The sequence below is a fragment of the Cherax quadricarinatus genome, chromosome 83 (assembly GCF_038502225.1).
Source record: "Cherax quadricarinatus isolate ZL_2023a chromosome 83, ASM3850222v1, whole genome shotgun sequence".
Taxonomy (NCBI): Eukaryota; Metazoa; Arthropoda; class Malacostraca; order Decapoda; family Parastacidae; genus Cherax; species Cherax quadricarinatus.
The window spans coordinates 5,813,247-5,836,402 of NC_091374.1; the positions used below are offsets into that span (position 1 = coordinate 5,813,247).

The following is a 23,156-nucleotide window of genomic DNA, read 5'->3' on the forward strand; positions in this document are numbered from 1 at the left end:
TCTTTTTACATTGCTTCACCACTCTCTTAACTTCTCTCTTTTTCTCCATATACTCTTCCCTCCTTGCATCACTTCTACTTTGTAAAAACTTCTCATATGCTAACTTTTTCTCCCTTACTACTCTCTTTACATCATCATTCCACCAATCGCTCCTCTTCCCTCCTGCACCCACTTTCCTGTAACCACAAACTTCTGCTGAACACTCTAACACTACATTTTTAAACCTACCCCATACCTCTTCGACCCCATTGCCTATGCTCTCATTAGCCCATCTATTATCCAATAGCTGTTTATATCTTACCCTAACTGCCTCCTCTTTTAGTTTATAAACCTTCACCTCTCTCTTCCCTGATGCTTCTATTCTCCTTGTATCCCATCTACCTTTTACTCTCAGTGTAGCTACAACTAATAAGTGATCTGATATATCTGTGGCCCCTCTATAAACATGTACATCCTGAAGTCTACTCAACAGTCTTTTATCTACCAATACATAATCCAACAAACTACTGTCATTTCGCCCTACATCATATCGTGTATACTTATTTATCCTCTTTTTCTTAAAATATGTATTACCTATAACTAAACCCCTTTCTATACAAAGTTCAATCAAAGGGCTCCCATTATCATTTACACCTGGCACCCCAAACTTACCTACCACACCCTCTCTAAAAGTTTCTCCTACTTTAGCATTCAAGTCCCCTACCACAATTACTCTCTCACTTGGTTCAAAGGCTCCTATACATTCACTTAACATCTCCCAAAATCTCTCTCTCTCCTCTGCATTCCTCTCTTCTCCAGGTGCATACACGCTTATTATGACCCACTTCTCGCATCCAACCTTTACTTTAATCCACATAATTCTTGAATTTACACATTCATATTCTCTTTTCTCCTTCCATAACTGATCATTTAACATTACTGCTACCCCTTCCTTTGCTCTAACTCTCTCAGATACTCCAGATTTAATCCCATTTATTTCCCCCCACTGAAACTCTCCTACCCCCTTCAGCTTTGTTTCGCTTAGGGCCAGGACATCCAACTTCTTTTCCTTCATAACATCAGCAATCATCTGTTTCTTGTCATCCGCACTACATCCACGCACATTTAAGCAACCCAGTTTTATAAAGTTTTTCTTCTTCTCTTTTTTAGTAATTGTATACAGGAGAAGGGGTTACTAGCCCATTGCTCCCGGCATTTTAGTCGCCTCATACGACACGCATGGCTTACGGAGGAAAGATTCTTTTCCACTTCCCCATGGAAGAAATAGAAGAAATAAAAAAGAACAAGAGCTATTTAGAAAAAGGAGGAAAACCTAGATGTATGTATATATATATATGCATGTGCGTGTCTGTGAAGTGTGACCAAAGTGTAAGTAGGAGTAGCAAGATATCCCTGTTATCTTAGCGTGTTTATGAGACAGAAAAAGAAAACCAGCAATCCTACCATCATGCAAAACAGTTACAGGTTTTTGTTTCACAGTCATCTGGCAGGACGGTAGTACTTCCCTGGGTGGTTGCTGTCTACCAACCTACTACCTAATATATATATATATATATATATATATATATATATATATATATATATATATATATATATATATATATATATATATATATATATATATATATAGATATATATAGATATATATAATATATATATCTTCTTTCAACACACTGGCCGTATCCCACCGAGGCGGGGTGGCCCAAAAGGAAAAACGAAAATTTCTCCTTTTACATTTAGTAATATATACAGGAGAAGAGGTTACTAGCCCCTTGCTCCCGGCATTTTAGTTGCCTCCTACAACACGCATGGCTTACGGAGGAAGAATTCTGTTCCACTTCCCCATGGAGGTAAGAGAAAATAAACAACAAGAACAAGAACTAATAAGAAAATATTAGAAAACCCAGAGGGGTGTGTATATATATGCTTGTACATGTATGTGTAGTGTGACCTAAGTGTAAGTAGAAGTAGCAAGACATACCTGAAATCTTGCATGTTTATGAGACAGAAAAATGGACACCAGCAATCCTACCATCATGTGTGATAATAAAATAAAAAAAAACGGAAGCCTGTAAAACAATTACAGGCTTCAGTTTTACACTCACTTGGCAGGACGGTAGTACCTCCCTTAGCGGTTGCTGTCTATCAACCTACTACCTATAATATATATATATATATATTAAATGCAGCAGCGAGGAGACGGTTGGAGGCAGTGGAGATGTCCTGTCTAAGGGCAATGTGTGGTGTAAATATTATGCAGAAAATTCAGAGTGTGGAAATTAGGAGAAGGTGTGGAGTTAATAAAAGCATTAGTCAGAGGGCAGAAGAGGGGTTGTTGAGGTGGTTTGGTCATTTAGAGAGAATGGATCAAAGTAGAATGACATGGAAAGCATATAAATCTATAGGGGAAGGAAAGAGGGGTAGGGGTCGTCCTCGAAAGGGTTGGAAAGAGGGGGTAAAGGAGGTTTTGTGGGCGAGGGGCTTGGACTTCCAGCAAGCGTGCGTGAGCGTGTTAGATAGGAGTGAATGGAGACGAATGATACTTGGGACCTGACGATCTGTTGGAGTGTGAGCAGGGTAATATTTAGTGAAGGGATTCAGGGAAACCGGTTATTTTCATATAGTCGGACTTGAGTCCTGGAAATGGGAAGTACAATGCCTACACTTTAAAGGAGGGGTTTGGGATATTGGCAGTTTGGAGGGATATGTTGTGTATCTTTATACGTATATGCTTCTAAGCTGTTGTATTCTGAGCACCTCTGCAAAAGCAGTGATAATGTGTGAGTGTGGTGAAAGTGTTGAATGATGATGAAAGTATTTTCTTTTTGGGGATTTTCTTTCTTTTTTGGGTCACCCTGCCTTGGTGGGAGACGACCGACTTGTTGAAAGAAAGAAAAAAAAAAAAAAAAAAAAAATTATATATATAGATATATATATATATATATAATATATACTCTTCTTTTTTACTGTATAGAATAGTGTGATGATAAATTAATACACCTAATATTGTATGCATATGTATACTTAACCCTTTCAGGGTTTCGGACGTACTAGTACGGCTTACGCACCAGCGTCCATGACGTACTAGTACGCATGAATTCTAGCACCTTCAAATCTAGTAAGAGAAAGCTGGTAGGCCTACATATGAAAGAATGGGTCTATGTGGTCAGTGTGCGCAGTATAAAAAAAATCTTGCAGTGCACAATGAGAAAAAAAAAACTTTGACAGTGTTTTTGGATTAAAACAGAGACTTTGCACTATATTTTCGTATGGTATTTATTGTTGTATTCTAGTTTTCTTGGTCTCATTTTATAGAATGGAAGACATATTACAGAAATTGAGATGATTTTGACTGGTTTTACAATGAAAAGTACCTTGAAATTGAGCTCAAAGTAGCAGAAATGTTCGATTTTTACCAAAGTTCTGTTCGATTTTTACCAAAGTTCAAAAGTCAACAAATCGTGCTAAGCGTCCAATACACGTCAACTGGTGAGTCTAATATTCTTTTACAAGTGCGCCGATGTTATTTTTACCATTTCTACACTAATGCAGTAGTCTGCATAACAGAAAATCTTATTTTTTTTGTGAGAATAAAAATTCAAAGTGGAAAGCAAAAAAAATGTAAGAGGGACCTGGGGATGTGACTAATGAACAGAGGAAATGTTATTTTAGTGCCAGGAATGTCTCTCTTGTTTATTCTGGACCCTATTTGGAAATTGGCATTTTTTGAAATTTGTGTGAAATTGGGAAAGTTGCTAAATTCTGACCACTGTATTGGATAGTTGAAATCGGTAAATGGGTGGTTTCTTGTACTCATTCGATAGAAAAAATGGAGCTCTAGCGAAATAGTTATGATTTTTGTCGACTAGTACAATGGAATTGGCCGAAAATAGGGCTCAAATTGGGCAAAATCACCGATGCGTAAACGTTGTCGAGACCGCTAACTTCGCGAGAGCATAATTCCTTAAGTTTTCCATCAAATTTCATACTTTTGGTGTCATGATCAGGAAAAGATTCTCTATCTTTTCATAAGATTTTTTTTTTTTTTTTTTAAATTTGGGGGACCCTGAGAACAAGTCTCTGAGAGGGCCTGTGGACCCTGAAAGGGTTAATTACAGAACTGTCTATATATTCTCTCTAGAATAGTGTGATGATAAATTAATTCACCTAATTATGTGAATACTGTACCTAATTCCAGATATAATTCTTGATTATTGATTCTCAAAACTATTATTAATTTTTTAGGACAAACCTTCCCAAGGAGGTAATGGGATTTCCTGATTATCCTTTTCCATCTGGGGATAATTCTTTTATACATCACACTGAGGTTCAGCAGTACCTGGAGAGTTACATGGAGCACTACAAACTCAACCCCCATATCAAGGTACTGAATTATTTGTATGTCTCAGGTTTATTTGTTATTTTGTGGTTGGTCTGAGCTTAGATTATTTGTTTCTATATTTTGTTTGACATTTGGATGTATATATTTTTAAGTCTTTTACATGCTGTATTTAACCCATAAATGGTCCAAACGTATATATACATTTTTACCGCTAGTGCCCCAAACGTATATTTTTTTTTTATTATTATCACACTGGCCGATTCCCACCAAGGCAGGGTGGCCTGAAAAAGAAAAACTTTCACCATCATTCACTCCATCACTGTCTTGCCAGAAGGGTGCTTTACACTACAGTTTTTAAACTGCAACATTAACACCCCTCCTTCAGAGTGCAGGCACTGTACTTCCCATCTCCAGGACTCAAGTCCGGCCTGCCGGTTTCCCTGAATCCCTTCATAAATGTTACTTTGCTCACACTCCAACATCACGTCAAGTATTAAAAACCATTTGTCTCCATTCACTCCTATCAAACACGCTCACGCATGCCTGCTGGAAGTCCAAGCCCCTCGCACACAAAACCTCCTTTACCCCCTCCCTCCAACCCTTCCTAGGCCGACCCCTACCCCGCCTTCCTTCCACTACAGACTGATACACTCTTGAAGTTATTCTATTTCGCTCCATTCTCTCTACATGTCCGAACCACCTCAACAACCCTTCCTCAGCCCTCTGGACAACAGTTTTGGTAATCCCGCACCTCCTCCTAACTTCCAAACTACGAATTCTCTGCATTATATTCACACCACACATTGCCCTCAGACATGACATCTCCACTGCCTCCAGCCTTCTCCTCGCTGCAACATTCATCACCCATGCTTCACACCCATATAAGAGCGTTGGTAAAACTATACTCTCATACATTCCCCTCTTTGCCTCCAAGGACAAAGTTCTTTGTCTCCACAGACTCCTAAGTGCACCACTCACTCTTTTTCCCTCATCAATTCTATGATTCACCTCATCTTTCATAGACCCATCCGCTGACACGTCCACTCCCAAATATCTGAATACGTTCACCTCCTCCATACTCTCTCCCTCCAATCTGATATTCAATCTTTCATCACCTAATCTTTTTGTTATCCTCATAACCTTACTCTTTCCTGTATTCACCTTTAATTTTCTTCTTTTGCACACCCTACCAAATTCATCCACCAATCTCTGCAGCTTCTCTTCAGAATCTCCCAAGAGCACAGTGTCATCAGCAAAGAGCAGCTGTGACAACTCCCACTTTGTGTGTGATTCTTTATCTTTTAACTCCACGCCTCTTGCCAAGACCCTCGCATTTACTTCTCTTACAACCCCATCTATAAATATATTAAACAACCACGGTGACATCACACATCCTTGTCTAAGGCCTACTTTTACTGGGAAAAAATTTCCCTCTTTTCTACATACTCTAACTTGAGCCTCACTATCCTCGTAAAAACTCTTCACTGCTTTCAGTAACCTACCTCCTACACCATACACTTGCAACATCTGCCACATTGCCCCCCTATCCACCCTGTCATACGCCTTTTCCAAATCCATAAATGCCACAAAGACCTCTTTAGCCTTATCTAAATACTGTTCACTTATATGTTTCACTGTAAACACCTGGTCCACACACCCCCTACCTTTCCTAAAGCCTCCTTGTTCATCTGCTATCCTATTCTCCGTCTTACTCTTAATTCTTTCAATTATAACTCTACCATACACTTTACCAGGTACACTCAACAGACTTATCCCCCTATAATTTTTGCACTCTCTTTTATCCCCTTTGCCTTTATACAAAGGAACTATGCATGCTCTCTGCCAATCCCTAGGTACCTTACCCTCTTCCATACATTTATTAAATAATTGCACCAACCACTCCAAAACTATATCCCCACCTGCTTTTAACATTTCTATCTTTATCCCATCAATCCCGGCTGCCTTACCCCCTTTCATTTTACCTACTGCCTCACGAACTTCCCCCCCACTCACAACTGGCTCTTCCTCACTCCTACAAGATGTTATTCCTCCTTGCCCTATACACGAAATCACAGCTTCCCTATCTTCATCAACATTTAACAATTCCTCAAAATATTCCCTCCATCTTCCCAATACCTCTAACTCTCCATTTAATAACTCTCCTCTCCTATTTTTAACTGACAAATCCATTTGTTCTCTAGGCTTCCTTAACTTGTTAATCTCACTCCAAAACTTTTTCTTATTTTCAACAAAATTTGTTGATAACATCTCACCCACTCTCTCATTTGCTCTCTTTTTACATTGCTTCACCACTCTCTTAACCTCTCTCTTTTTCTCCATATACTCTTCCCTCCTTGCATCACTTCTACTTTGTAAAAACTTCTCATATGCTAACTTTTTCTCTGTAAAAACTTCTCATATGCTAACTTTTTCTCCCTTACTACTCTCTTTACATCATCATTCCACCAATCGCTCCTCTTCCCTCCTGCACCCACTTTCCTGTAACCACAAACTTCTGCTGAACACTCTAACACTACATTTTTAAACCTACCCCAGTCCTCTTCGACCCCATTGCCTATGCTCTCATTAGCCCATCTATCCTCCAATAGCTGTTTATATCTTACCCTAACTGCCTCCTCTTTTAGTTTATAAACCTTCACCTCTCTCTTCCCTGATGCTTCTATTCTCCTTGTATCCCATCTACCTTTTACTCTCAGTGTAGCTACAACTAGCTACAACGTATATATACGTTTTATTTGTCATACATTCAACATTGCCACGATAAGCCTGAGTCGCCTAGACATGAGAGAATGGGTGTGTGCACTCACTGTGTGCCATATTAAAATAATTTCGGATGCCTGGGTACCATATGCTCTTTTTTCCTATTAAAAAAAAAAACGATTTTTTTTCTCAAAAAAGTTGGGGCACTACAGTAGAGAACGTATATATACATTTGGACCGTTTATGGGTTAATATGTTGTGTATTGACCTAGCAGTAAGTAGGTACTTGAGTGTAGCATCCTGACTTACATTGAATTATCATGGGTTACTAGCACTCAGGGTTATTAATCTAAATAAAATCATCTATTGAAGGTACTTAAAATACAGTACGTACAGCCTCTCCTCACTTAGTGACACACTCATTTACCGATGGCTTGAACTTACGACGGGCTCTCTGACCAGTATGCATGCCTAAATAATGTATATTAGAGCTGATTTCCTCTATTCTGTGTATTACAGTATATAGTACAGTAGGGGGTGTGTGGACCAGGTGTTTACAGTGAAACATATAAGTGAACAGTATTTAGATAAGGCTAAAGAGGTCTTTGTGGCATTTATGGATTTGGAAAAGGCGTATGACAGGGTGGATAGGGGGGCAATGTGGCAGATGTTGCAAGTGTATGGTGTAGGAGGTAGGTTACTGAAAGCAGTGAAGAGTTTTTACGAGGATAGTGAGGCTCAAGTTAGAGTATGTAGGAAAGAGGGAAATTTTTTCCCAGTAAAAGTAGGCCTTAGACAAGGATGTGTGATGTCACCGTGGTTGTTTAATATATTTATAGATGGGGTTGTAAGAGAAGTAAATGCAAGGGTCTTGGCAAGAGGCGTGGAGTTAAAAGATAAAGAATCACACACAAAGTGGGAGTTGTCACAGCTGCTCTTTGCTGATGACACTGTGCTCTTGGGAGATTCTGAAGAGAAGTTGCAGAGATTGGTGGATGAATTTGGTAGGGTGTGCAAAAGAAGAAAATTAAAGGTGAATACAGGAAAGAGTAAGGTTATGAGGATAACAAAAAGATTAGGTGATGAAAGATTGAATATCAGATTGGAGGGAGAGAGTATGGAGGAGGTGAACGTATTCAGATATTTGGGAGTGGACGTGTCAGCGGATGGGTCTATGAAAGATGAGGTGAATCATAGAATTGATGAGGGAAAAAGAGTGAGTGGTGCACTTAGGAGTCTGTGGAGACAAAGAACTTTGTCCTTGGAGGCAAAGAGGGGAATGTATGAGAGTATAGTTTTACCAACGCTCTTATATGGGTGTGAAGCGTGGGTGATGAATGTTGCAGCGAGGAGAAGGCTGGAGGCAGTGGAGATGTCGTGTCTGAGGGCAATGTGTGGTGTGAATATAATGCAGAGAATTCGTAGTTTGGAAGTTAGGAGGAGGTGCGGGATTACCAAAATTGTTGTCCAGAGGGCTGAGGAAGGGTTGTTGAGGTGGTTCGGACATGTGGAGAGAATGGAGTGAGACAGAATGACTTCAAGAGTGTATCAGTCTGTAGTGGAAGGAAGGCGGGGTAGGGGTCGGCCTAGGAAGGGTTGGAGGGAGGGGGTAAAGGAGGTTTTGTGTGCGAGGGGCTTGGACTTCCAGCAGGCATGCGTGAGCGTGTTTGATAGGAGTGAATGGAGACAAATGGTTTTTAATACTTGACGTGCTGTTGGAGTGTGAGCAAAGTAACATTTATGAAGGGATTCAGGGAAACCGGCAGGCCGGACTTGAGTCCTGGAGATGGGAAGTACAGTGCCTGCACTCTGAAGGAGGGGTGTTAATGTTGCAGTTTAAAAACTGTAGTGTAAAGCACCCTTCTGGCAAGACAGTGATGGAGTGAATGATGGTGAAAGTTTTTCTTTTTCGGGCCACCCTGCCTTGGTGGGAATCGGCCAGTGTGATAATAAATACTGTATAAACATTTAAAAATATACCAGAAATGTTATAATTGGTGCAGAGGTGACATTAAAACAATATCAAAGATAGAAGACACAAACCCACTACCATTATAGTATGCTCCTCACTCAGTGACGAATTCATTTACAGATGTGGTCTTAGAAATGGGACTTTGTCTTTAAGTGAGGAGAGGCTGTACTGCATTTTGTAAGCTATGATTTTCTGATTTTCTTATAACTTTTGTTCTGGTTAGAATTATATTTCATATTGAAAATAGTTAAAATTTCATTGATGCACACAAAACATTTTCAGTGAAATGTGTATCTGCAGGCATTTTTTACTCATTTGGTCTCAACATGTCCACTTTAATGCTGAAAGAAGAGTAGGATACATCAAATCATTCATAGTGGTATACTGGTTTCTGTTGCTGAGATAAAATTGGGAAGAGCTTAAGTGATCTCTCACTCCATAGTACATGTAGTATAGTTTGAGGATTTTTTTTTATGGTTAATGGCTTCAAAAGTCTTACTGGGGATACATAATAAAACCCCTGTTGCATATTCAGTTTTGTCAAATGAGCCAAATAAATCTTAAAACTTGGGACATTATTTTTTCATTTGATTTGAGAAACACATCTGACTATACTTAATTTTTTTGCTAGATGCCTATGGGTGTTGGTAGGAATGCAGATTCGTTATTTTTACCACATCTGGCATTTTCCCACTAATCTATAGTTTATGTATGCCATATATCAGTTTGTAACACACATCCCTACCCTAGTAGGTATCAAAATAATGACATGAACAAACAGTAATTGCAAAGATGCTTGGTTGTGGACTGGGCTGTAGGAACATTGAGCCCCGGGACACCCTCCAGGTATATATCATGAATACGTTTAACAAAGATGCTGGATTTTAATAGTCTTTTTAGGTTAATGTGATAGAGAGAGAGAGATTCAACCATCTGCAACTGCTTGACAGAGTAGAGAACAGAGCAAGACATCTCATCTCTCGCCTGGACCCATCCTGGATAGATCTGTCATTTCAGCAGAGCCTTCAACATAGAAGGGGTGTGGGTAGCCTTACTGTTATGTACAAGACCAATATTGTCAAAGTACCACACTTGGATCCACTTCGAGGACAGCGTGAAACAAGCTTTTATGCCACAAGACTGGCGGAAAGCAGCAACTTCACTCTGGCTGTACCCTTCTCCAGAACATCACTCCATCTGAGATCATATATACCCAGGATGACTCGAGTATGGAACACATTCGTACAGCATAATGATGTCAACGAGATAAAGTCAGTTGATCAAATGAAAATGCTGGCCCACGGATGGCTCCAATTTCATCCTGTTCCCTACTTGTATGTCTCATAACAAAAATGCTTTCAAATGAGCTGATGTAGGTAACAGCTCTTAGCTTGCCAATAAAGCTACGAATCCTTAACCTGTAAATAGCTTGTCAATAAAGCTAGGGATCCTTAACCTTGTCAAACCCTGTGTAAAAAAAAAAAAAAAAAAAAAAAAATGGTCTGTTCAACACTCTATCATTCCCAAGATAGCTAGTTCAATGAACATGTTCTCTGTTATAATTTTTAGAATCATATGCAGTAGTTGAGACTATTCCTGCAAGAAAAGTGAAGAAATATTGTTGGAGTAATGAAAGATTAAAGAGGGGAAATTGTTTGAGGATGTTGCAGATTGAATCCAAGATGACAGGGTTTGTTGCATTGACACAATTATCTTGATGTATAATTTTCAGTTTGGTCATTACGTGGAGGAAGTAAAGCCAGTGATGAAGATTGAAGGTCCTCCAGCCTGGGACGTGACAGTTAAATCTCTTGAATCCAAGAAGTTATCCACCACTACGTGTGATGCCCTTCTTGTGTGTAATGGGTAAACACATCTTATTATTTATATTTTAGACCACGTATTCTCTCTGTTGTGGCTTCAGTAATTTAACTACACTTTGCTTTCAGTGTGGAAGTAACATGTAAAAGAGAAAGAGGGAATGGTGTAGACAAAAAGGTTTGGATTTCTCATCTACAGATGAAAGATGTGCAGATGTCCCTACAAATTAATGCAAAGTCTAGTCTTTGTTAAAAGTTTTATTTCATATTTGGGCTTATTTTGTTTCAGAGAATGTATCTTTGTAAAAGAACGCCATCTACTGTAGTTAATATTAGCAGAATAATGAAAAAAAATGTATGGGCCTGGGGAAAACTTTTGGGCACAGTTTGTAAGGAGTTACATGGTTAGTTTTCAGGTCAAGGCTCATGTGCCTAGCCTGAAAAAAAATGGGTAAAGCCAAAAAACCCATGGATAGTCAGATTTATTAACAGGTTGCCCATCAGTAAAACAGTTAGATAATATAAACTGCATACGAGGAACCCTTGTGAATTTGTAGAAACAACTCTATACAGTATATTGGGGTTGATATATACATATACTACATAGTTCATATAGTGAAAGCGTTTCATTTTTGGGTCACCCTGCCTCGGTAGGAGACAGCCGACACGTTAAAAAAAAAAAATAAACATAGAGGGAGCAAGGACCTAGTAACCAATCTGTATAAATTACTAAATGTAAAAAGAAGAAAAACTTTATGAAAGCATTTCTTCATTTTTGGGTCACCCTGCCTTGGTGGGAGATGGCTAGTGTGTTAAAAAAAAAATACTTATACAATACTGAAAAGTCATTATATCTTTTAAGAATCAACTTCTTTTTTGTATCCTTCAGGCACTACTCTGTTCCAAGAATTCCACAAATAAAGAACATTGAAAAGTTCCAAGGTCGCCAGGGTCACAGCCACGATTATCGAGAGCCATCTTCATACAAAGGATGTACAGTAGTGGTGCTAGGAGCAGCGGCATCCGGGTTGGATATTGCTCTGGAACTCTCGACAGTTGCAAAAGAGGTAAGCAAATGATAGAAGAATAACAGTTCTGAATTTGTGTTTAGATTTTTGTCCGCTTGTAACAGCCACTACAGTTAGTGTGGGGAATACATCTAATAATCTTTCATCTGTAATGTTGTAGTAACTTAACGTGATATTTTTTTTTAACAAACCGACCATATCCCACCAAAACAGGGTGACCTAAAAAGAAAATCAATAATCTAAACACCAAGTTGAGAACTCTTTAAATTTAGTAATTTATACAGGAGAAGGGGTTACTAGCACCTTGCTCCTGGCATTTTAGTCGCCTCTTACGACACGCATAGATTACAGAGGAAGAATTCTGTTCCATATCCCCATGGAGTTAAGATGTATGTGTTTGCATTTTATTTATGTACTGGATTCTCCTAAATGGTATGTATTCCCAGTTTTGAAAACATGAGAAGATACAAAGCTTATTTTGCTACTACAAATGACTTTGAACCCCATCAAATATAAAGTTGCATTAATGTTGGTAGTTGCACATCACTAATGTGACGTGCAACTAATGTGATACTATGGCAACATTTCTCTCACCAGGAGTTTTGTCAAACTGTTACAGCTGGACAAAGCTACTGGAGACTGAAACATTGCCACAATAAAATGCCACATTAGTTGTACATGTACATGTCACATTAGTTATACATGTACATAAATGCTTTACTATAAAGTATGTTCTGACTATGTGACAGTAAAGATGAAGAATATACAGTGGACCCCCGCTTTACGATCACCTCCCAATACGACCAATTATGTAAGTGTATTTATGTAAGTGCGTTTGTACTTGTATGTTTGGGGGTCTGAAATGGACTAATCTAATTCACAATATTCCTTATGGGAACAAATTCGTTCAGTACTGGCACCTGAACATACTTCTGGAATGAAATAATATCGTAAACCGGGGGTCCACTGTATTGGCATTACTATCCACCAGAAAGAAAAGTCATTCTCTCCATCTTCCCCACTTTACTATCCTGATCTTCATTGTTTAGATAGTAGTAATGGTAGCTAGAGAGTAGTTCAGTGTAGTTTAGTAATAACCTGGATTTTTTGATTAGTGTGATCATTGTTCCTTGTTATCTCATTTTCATGCAGTTTATATTGTGTATAAATATAATATACGTGTCTCTCTAAACCAATGTACATTGTGCCATTTTTGTTGATAGAGCAGTTTTGATGCTGTAACCAAAATGATCTTCATACTTACTTATCATATCTTCATACATCTCCATTATTTTACACAGATTGCTTGTATAACCTCATCTATTCTTTTATTTAATTTTAAGTTGAGCCTGGTTGAGGCCTGGTCTCAGACCTGGCTGTGGGGGGCATTGACCCCTGAGACCCTCTCCAGGTAAAGCGCCAGTAACTTCTATATAAATTATTGAATGTAAAAAGAAGAAAAACATTTGTTCTTTTTTGGGTCACCCTGCCTCAGTGGGAGATGGCCAACTTGTTTAAAAAAAAAAAAGTATCATTTTGGTAAATAAATATGCTCCTTTTTGTATTTACCCTCCACCTTTCCACTTCTTTCTTTCTCATCCCACTCTTTTGTAGGATTTGTAGCTGAGACTTTCGGGTTAGGTATCAAAAAAAAGTTTATTCTTAAACCTAATAAATCTAGGTAATGTATACTGATATTTCAGTTAAAATTTCAGGTGTTACTCTCTCACAACCATCCAACACCAATACCATCAGAGTTGCCGCCCAATGTTCGTCAAGTTCGTGGAGTCGAGTCTGCTTTGGAAAATGGTTTTGTGTTTGGTGATGGTTCCTCTGCTGAAGCAGATGTTATTTTGTATTGTACTGGTGAGTAGAGAAAATTTTCAGCTTTTATTTTGTTTGTTAGTATTTTTCATTTACTTGTTGAAGGATAATTTAGGTAGTATGCATCTTACCACTGGTTATTTATACAGCACATTTTTTTTTATCCATGTTTGCCATTACTATTGTATTTCATGGCCTTATAAATCCATGTGATCATTCAGTCCTGGAAGCTTAATCCTCCAGCTATGATGTGCTGGCCAGTCTCTTACCAGCCAGGCTCTGAAACAGTTGATACCAAGGTAGGGTGATCCAAATAAAGAAAGACATCATTCTTTCAGTACCTGTCTTCACAGATGTACACAGACATCACAATTCAGATGACCTTACAAACTGCAACATCTCCACTCATACTTTGTAGTGCAGGCATTGTGCTTCCTGTTTCTAATCTTCATACTATACAACCCACTGTTTCTTTCTCTGCCATCACTTCAGTAATACTGCTAATTCATATTTATTACACTTGTAATCTGTAATAGGATGCACAGGCATCACATGAGACAAAATATCTCTTTAGTATACTACAGGTACAGTATACTACAACTCAATTTAGGTAGAATATGCAGATAAAGGAGTACTTTATAATGCAGTAGTAGTGTGTTCAGCTTGACTGGAAGTACTCAGGGTGAACCCTAGACAAGGAGGGATGTATGGGAAAGTCTATTGTAGGTCACAACTAGGATAAGTAAGCTTATTCAGGTACAGGTACACATAAATACAGTTACATAAATTATCATACATAGCATATGTGTAGATTACCTAGGATGAGACCAGTAGAAGTTAGTCATGCTGCTTTTCATTCTTGGGTTATCCTGTGTGATTGACACATCATTGACAATAACTTAAAATCTTTAGTACTCAAGCAGAAGGTACTATGAGCTGTAAGATGAGGGATCATCTTCAAAGTGTTGATGAGCACTGCTTGAGAATGTTGCAATTAATTACACACACACACACACACACACACACACACACACACACACACACACACACACACACACACACACACACACACACACACACACGTCTCCTCCTTTGGAGACACGTTTGTCCATTCATGTTCTCTTCCTCACTATATTCACTTTCACAAGGTATTCTAGCCTCAGCATTGCATGGTTGCCAACACCAAGGGTTGCAATTATGAAAACCTACCATATTATTGTTTCTTGACTTACAGAAAATCTTGTCATTTTTATTTTAGTCATGTTCCTTTCAGGAAGGATGGCCTTGATGTTAGTGAAGGGCTCTTGATTCAGGTAATTAAAACTGCCCTCCCTGTCCTTGGGTCAGACTATCTCCCATGCCCAGATGTTGTATAACCCCTACAGGTTTAGTGCTTCCCCATGAATAGATAATAATGTATATAATAATCTGTGTCATGTTAGGTGCGAACAAAAGAGCTAAAGTTAGCTGTTTCATACTTTAAATGTATGCTCAAGAATTATAATTATCAGGTATTTTCGAGATTCAACCATAAAGAATATTTGTTTAAAGTACTCAGGCACTATAGTTATTAATTCAGTGATTTTTCTTTATTTTAAAGACTGGCAGTCTCCCACCGAGGCAGGGTGACCCGAAAAAGAAAGACTTTCACCACCATTTACACTCGCTGTCTTGCCAGAGGCTCACAGATGTGATAGTTTAGATGTCACTCCAAACAGCAAATATCCCAAACCCCTACTTTAGAGTGCAGGCACTGTACTTCTCAACATTCTTTCATTTTCATTCTAGAGTAAATAGGTGTGCTTTAGATAATACATTAATTGTATATTCTCTTTACCTGTATTTCAGGGTAAATAAGCAGGTGTATTTTAGATATTGTAGCATTAAAGTCTCTCTCATTCATTTTCCTTCCAGGGTACTTGTTTTCATTTCCATTCTTGTCGAAAGAGTGTGGCATCACCATAGAGGAGAACGTTGTTAAGCCTCTCTACAAGCACATCATTAACACTAAATATCCCTCCATGGCATTCATTGGTATACCTTTCCTGGTCTGCCCTTTTCCTTTGTTTGATTTTCAGGTAAGTCAGGTGCATTTTTTCTATGTAATGGGCTAATTTTTTTGTAGTACCCCCCCCCCCCCCCAAAAAAAAAAAAAAAAAATGCTGTACTGCAACTGAATTTGGTATTCTCTGTAAACCTAAACAGTCACACACTGACTTCTAGGGTAATCTCTAACAATAATCTGCATTCAGCAGTATCAGTATAGCACAGATATCTCCATACTGTTTAATGTGGGTTATTTTCATAGACTCCAATACATGGTTGTTTTGGTTGCTTTAGGGTTAAGGCCACTGGGATGTTCTAAAATTAGATAGTGTTGTCCATGTGTTAGTATTTACGTGGGAGGTAATGATCTGTATAAAAATATAGATTCACTGGGGTAAATTTAGAAATCAGCAGCTGAAGCTCTTCCCAATTATTCATGTTACTCTCTGAGACTCCTCTATTTTTAAAACCTCTGTCATTTCCATTCAAGATATCATGGTTCAAGTTCACTATTCATTCAATAGGGAAGGCCTGGTCAAGGACCGAACTGCGGGGACATTGACCTCCAAAACACCCTCCGGGTAGGCAGAAATCAGTAGGCATCACAACTCAAATAATCCTTCAAACAGCAACATCCCCACTCCTTCAGAGTGCATGCACTATACTTCCCACCTCCAGAACTAGTCTAGCTCATCGGGTTTCCCGAATCCAGTGAGTTAAAGATATTAAAAATTGAAGAAAATATGACAAAGCAAGGCACTCATTAAGTGATGCAATCACTCAAAGCTAGGGAAATCTGGAGGTCGGAGGCAGAGTGCTGGGTGTAACAACGAGGTCTATGTGCAAAAGGAGACAAAATGCTTAAGAGATGAAAGCATGGAAGATACAAATGACCATTTGCAAGAGACGGGGAAAGAATGAACATAGAAGACAAGTACACAACCTGCACATAGGAGAGAGAAGCTTACAACAATGTTTTGGTCCAACTTGGACCATATACGTGTTAGTGTGACTTTGTAAATGGTCCAAGTCGGACCAAAACATTGCCGGAAGCTTCACTCTCCTATGTGCTTGTTATTTGTGTATTGTTTCAGTCACGGTGTTGTATCTTTTTGTTCTTTATAGGAAGACGAGTTAACAAAGGTGTCAGAAGTTGCAGTATACATTAGGTTTCTCATAGATTGAAAAGCTGGATGCTTCGAGTAGGAATTTGTTTTTGTGGTTACCTATTTGTAGCTATAGGAGCAAGGCTAAGCTTGTGGTGTTTGGTCTTAAATATATAATCTAGCATATTGTGATTGGATGCTGGAGTGGTGATATATAAAAAGGTATATTTTCTGTCATATGTCAGTGAGATATCATGAACCACATTTATAACTGGGAAAATGGCAAAGCTAGGAATATAATCTTACAATAGCAGTATTGGGAAATGAAATAGAAACTTTTTTGGAGGTTTGGTGGTCATTCTGACACATGACAGGATTAAAGTCAGAGGTAGGGTGTGTGCCACTATGTTGGGCACTAGAGAGCAAGCACATATGGTCCTTTACCTCCACCACTGGAGTGAGGGTTAAAAGGGATCTGAGGAACATAAGAGAATGAAGATTGGGAAGGTAATGAAGCAGGTGCATGTAAAGAAATTATACTGTACTTGGAAAAAGTTGTGTACTGGGGCAAAGAAATTGGTAGTGCAATGTAGAATGGTCAAATTAATAGGTTGTATAGACATATGGGATGATGAGAAGGCTGTCCTCTTGTCAGAGGTGAGTTAATGCCTATCCATATGCCATATTCTTTCATTTGCAGATAGCAAGTCCTCAGATAGGGCAGTCAGCCATTGATAATCATTGTACAGTAATTTTCCAGATGGTCAAACTTATAGCACAGTTAGCAGTGATGCAGCTCCATAAATACTAACTGCTGAATTGCCATATGTCCAGTGATTGTAGGGATTCACAATCAAAGGTAATTGAGATCAAACTGCTAGATAACTACTGTAATCACAAGGGGTTTTACCTTCTGTCTTTCTAAGGTTCAAGTCTGTACAGGAATCTGTTGTGCTAGATTTCACCTTTTACACTGTGGAAACCCATAATGCCTTTGCACAACTTACCTCAGGCGGCTGCCAGGATCAGTTGTCGCACATGGTCAGGTGTTTTAGCCGGAACATCCTTTGGCATTAACTTTTCTGTGTATTTGGTTATGTGATATCCTCATTCAGTGGCTGACAACAGCTGGTCTGCCAATGCAAGTTCGATGCAGTGGAGTGGACTTGGCCCATTGTTCTTACAAACTCTGTTTTTATGATGCTGTGTGGTACATGGAGACCCATAATTGCCTGACCCCTTTCAGTTTAATTATTGGAAGAGTCATTCTAATACAAACTTACTTTTTTAACTTAAGACTTATATTTGCTGTGCTACTGCTAATTATCACTTTATTATGGCTGCCTTTTTCGATCTTGAGAAGGCTTATGGCACTAAATGGTAATGTTACATCTTATTCCAGGCCCAGTCTTTTGCTTTTTTTTTTTTTATAGACATAACTTCCTTTTTGTGTGTGAGTCATAAGAATTTAATAGAGGAACACAGCAGAAAGGTTACTGGCTCATTCTTGACAGGTCATTAATGAGACTGTAGTTTATGGCATTTTGGGATGATACTCGTCCATAGGTTTCTGGTAGTATCATTAGTCTGAGTGATGACTAATCATGACCACCTGGGCTTCTGGCTATCCACACTTATGTTGTTGGTGCTTGTGGGATACAGTTAACTTATGAAGGTATACTGGACATAACACTCACTCATGGCTATCTCAAGAAGGAGCATTATTATTATTATTATTATTATTATAATCAAAACTAAATGCTGAACCCACAGAGTCATACAGTGCTGTCAAGAAGGGGCAACCTATGCCACCTTTTAAGTCTTGCATCTTTCAAATGACTGCAATGTATATCACAGACTATACTGACTTTATAACTTGTTGTTCATCATCCTGACATGTTTTCTCTGCTCGTCTCTGAAATTTGATGTAGATTCTATGACTTTATATTCAGAGCTTATTGCAATGCCTGATTCTCCTTGTGTACTAGTCCTCAGTACTGTACTCTTGATGTTAAACCTTGACAAATGAGACACTTGTGCAGCATTTGGGTATCTTTATTCTGGAAATGTTTTCCCAGCCAGTGGCTTCTTCAGTCCAGTGCAGACAAAGGTGGAAGATAAGGAGGAGTTTGAGGTAATCTGTCCCTCAGCCTGGAATCAATGTGTTCAGTCCACCAGTCTTGATAAACTGAACATGTAGCTGAGGGACTGATTACCTCAAACTACTCATCTTCCACCTTTCTCTTGGACTGAAGAAGCTACTGGCTGGCAAAATGTTTCCAGAATGAATTATTATAATAACAAGACAAGGATGTGTGATGTCACTGTGGTTGTTTAATATATTTATAGATGGGGTTGTAAGAGAAGTAAATGCGAGGGTCTTGACAAGAGGCATGGAGTTAAAAGATAAAGAATCACACATAAAGTGGGAGTTGTCACAGTTGCTCTTTGCTGATGACACTGTGCTCTTGGGAGATTCTGAAGAGAAGTTGCAGAGATTGGTGTATGAATTTGGTAGGGTGTGTAAAAGAAGAAAATTAAAAGTGAATACAGGAAAGAGTAAGGTTATGAGGATAACAAAAATATTAGGTGATGAAAGATTGGATATCAGATTGGAAGGAGAGAGTATGGAGGAAGTGAATGTATTCAGATATTTGGGAGTGGACATGTCAGCGGATGGGTCTATGAAGGATGAGGTGAATCACAGAATTGATGAGGGGAAAAGGGTGAGTGGTGCACTTAGGAATCTGTGGAGACAAAAGAACTTTGTATTTGGAGGCAAAGAGGGGAATGTATGAGAGTATAGTTTTACCAACACTTATATGGGTGTGAAGCATGGGTGATGAATGTTGCAGCGAGGAGAAGGCTGGAGGCAGTGGAGATGTCATGTCTGAGGGCAATGTGTGGTGTGAATATAATGCAGAGAATTCGTAGTTTGGAAGTTAGGAGGAGGTGCGGGATTACCAAAACTGTTGTCCAGAGGGCTGAGGAAGGGTTGTTGAGGTGGTTCGGACATGTAGAGAGAATGGAGCGAAACAGAATGACTTAAAGAGTGTATCAGTCTGTAGTGGAAGGAAGGCGGGGTAGGGGTCGGCCTAGGAAAGGTTGGAGGGAGGGGGTAAAGGAGGTTTTGTGTGTGAGGGGCTTGGACTTTCAGCAGGCGTGCGTGAGCGTGTTTGATAGGAGTGAATGGAGACGAATAGTTTTTAATACTTGACGTGCTGTTGGAGTGTGAGCAAAGTAACATTTATGAAGGGATTCAGGGAAACCGGCAGGCTGGACTTGAGTCCTGGAGATGGGAAGTACAGTGCCTGCACTCTGAAGGAGGGGTGTTAATGTTGCAGTTTAAAAACTGTAGTGTAAAGCACCCTTCTGGCAAGACAGTGATGGAGTGAATGATGGTGAAAGTTTTTCTTTTTCGGGCCACCCTGCCTTGGTGGGAATTGGCCAGTGTGATAATAAAAATAATAATAATAAAAACAAGAGCTTAAGTCATACAGCTCTGCCTTCCAGAATGAAGATACCCAAATGTTGCACAATTGGTTGTCTAAACCATTTATTCACCTGTCAAACCTTACCTGGTCTTGCAGCACTTAATGACCTTCAGGTGTTTATAGTTGCACTTTTCATTAATAAAATTATAATCATCATCATAAAGCATTAAACCCATAAAGGTCATAAGCACCTTTGGAATGGAGAGTAATCAGGTTTGATCCAAAGAAAGGGGGGGTAGTTCTTATTCTTAGGATCAAGAACCCTTTAACATTAAGGCGCTATTAAAGGAAGTAAAATTATAATATTTATAGGTAGGAATGGGGTGCTGGATATATACAGAAATTTTTACTGACATGCAGTATTATTATGTAGTTAAAGGTGAATTATTTGACTAAACCATTGATGTATATGTTGGGAAGTGTCTTAAAATAAACGATGATGTAGTAATTACTGTATATAGTTTTCTGGCTTACTTTGTTATTTTTTCTCGTAGGTTCAATTCTTTCTGAAGACTGTGTCGGGGGCTGTTGCTTTACCTAGCAAGAGAGAAATGGATGATGATATTCAGAATGATTTTAAAGATTTGTGTAGTAAAGATCTTCCTGTTAGATATTTCCACAAACTTGCTGCACTGCAGTGGTCATATAATAATGATTTAGCAAGAATGGGGAATATTCCACCCCTACCCCAAGTCATACAAAAGCTATATGAAACTGTAAGCTGTATGAGGAAATCAAATCTAATGTTCTATAAAGAAGCTTGCTTCATTATTACTGGCCAGGACTCATTTGAGCACATTAAATAAGGCACAGCATACTTTTGTACAGTATAGTATTTTCCTGATTACTATTGAGTACTGGTTAATATTTTTTCATTGTTGAATTTGTTACCTGCATTCTTAGTGTTTAGAATCTTGTGCATATTCTTCATTTACTCTTAAATTTTCAGATCCTGTAGTGTTAATGTATTTTCAGACAAATCGGGAAATAATTGTGTGTCATGGCTGACATCTCATTTGATCATTTCACGTTTGTAGGAAACTTTCTTGTGCTGACTTCATTATCACAAAAGTATTGTATATAGGCTTGCAACTTACAGTATATTAAAATTCTGTTCCAAGGGAATGAAACTACATTAAATAATAATACCAATACAGTTGAATCCCCAAATTCACAAGCTTTTGTAATTTACAAGATTAAATTAAATTATACTGAACAGTGTTTTTAGTGAAAGGCGTTTGAAAGCAACATAATTATTAAAGTATTTTGTATAGTACCTCTCTTTTTTTTTTGCCTGGTGCATTCCCAAAACTAAATACGTATAGGAGTTAGTTTATAATGTACTCAGTTTCTTGGATCAAGAACCCTTCAGTATTGTTCTATTAAAAGGAATAATTATAATAATAAGGGGTAGGAATGGGAGTGTTGAATATGGATATTTTCACACATGCAGCAGTATTATGTAGTTAAAGGTGAAGTATTTGAGTAAGCCATTGATGTATATGTTGGGAAGTATCTTAGAATAAATGACATTTGTAACAATTATTGTATATAGTTTTTTGGTTTACTGTGATTTTTTTTATTGTCAGAGGTTGTTGCTTTACCTAGCAAGAGAGAGATGCATGATGATATTCAGAAATATTTTGAAGATTTCTGAAGATCTCCCTATTAAATATTTCCACAAACCTGGTACACTGCAGTGACCATATAATAATGATTTAGCAAGAATGGGGGATATTCCACCCTTGCCCCAAATCATATGAAAGATGTATGAAACTGTAAGCAGTATTGGGAGGTCACATCTTATGTTCTTTAAAGAAACTTGTTTAATTATCACAGCCCCCAGACTCCTTCAAGTGCATTAAATAGAGTAGTGCATATAGTAGCTAGTTTATGTATTTACCTAAGCATTAAGAGTACTGATTAAAACTGTTTTGAATTCCAGGCATCTAGAATCTTGTGCATATTCTTCAGTTTTCCCAAAAATTTGTAAATACTGGTGTATTAACATATTTTGAAGCAAATGGGGTAATAAGTCTATTCTTGTCATGTCTCATATCTTGTTTGAGCATTTGACATGCAAGATAATTTCTTGTGCTGGTTTCATTATCACAAAAGTACTGTATTGCAATATGTAGATTAAAATTCTTTTCTGAACACTTGCAAGCTGTGTAATCAGTAATATTCGATTATACTGTGAAATGTATAATGTTTTTATTGAAGGGCAGATTGCAGATAACTTTGATTACTCTCAAGTTTTTTTTTTTTTTTTTTTTTGGGGGGGGGGGATGTTTGGGCCTTGGTATATGACCCCAAAATTAATAAGCAAATATAGGATTTCATTTAAAATATGTTATTCATCGCTTCTCTCTCTTGTCTGGACATTTTTTTTTTTTTTTTTTTTTTTTTTTTATTACAATTACTAATATTAACAAGATTAAAGCGAGAATTAATGAGATTTGGTCTCTGAAAAACCAAGTAAAATGACCTAAATAAAAATTTATTACAGGAACAGAATTTTGTACTCGAGGTACCATTGTACAGTACAGTGGTACCTCGAGCTTCAAACAGCTCCCAACTCAAACAGTCATGTAAGTGCATTTACATTATTCCTTATGGGAACAAATTTGTTCAGTATCAGCACTCGAACAGCCTTCTGGCACAAATTAAGTTCGTAACTTGAGGTACCACTGTACTTGTTCATAGTTTTGTGAATCTGGAATTTACATGTACTGTTAACTTTTGTGAATTTTGAGGAAAGAGGTTCCAATCTATACAGAAATTAGCAGGTAAGTTTATTTAG

At 38.2% G+C, this 23,156-nt stretch overlaps 1 protein-coding gene across 4 annotated transcripts in view; it reads left to right on the top strand.

Annotated features, from left to right (window-relative positions):
• The window catches only part of LOC128702213 (senecionine N-oxygenase), a 49,614-nt gene that overhangs the window by 21,610 nt on the left and 4,848 nt on the right, over positions 1-23,156 (top strand). For 3 of the 4 annotated variants that reach the window (XM_070102770.1, XM_070102767.1, XM_070102769.1), the window contains exons 3-7: positions 4,246-4,384; positions 10,768-10,901; positions 11,745-11,922; positions 13,599-13,749; positions 15,622-15,785. In XM_070102770.1, the coding sequence (XP_069958871.1) occupies positions 4,246-4,384; positions 10,768-10,901; positions 11,745-11,922; positions 13,599-13,749; positions 15,622-15,785 (766 nt within the window). Of the gene's footprint in view, positions 1-4,245; positions 4,385-10,767; positions 10,902-11,744; positions 11,923-13,598; positions 13,750-15,621; positions 15,786-20,847; positions 22,767-23,156 lie in introns of those variants that run through there. The other variant, XM_070102768.1, reaches the window with a different exon arrangement.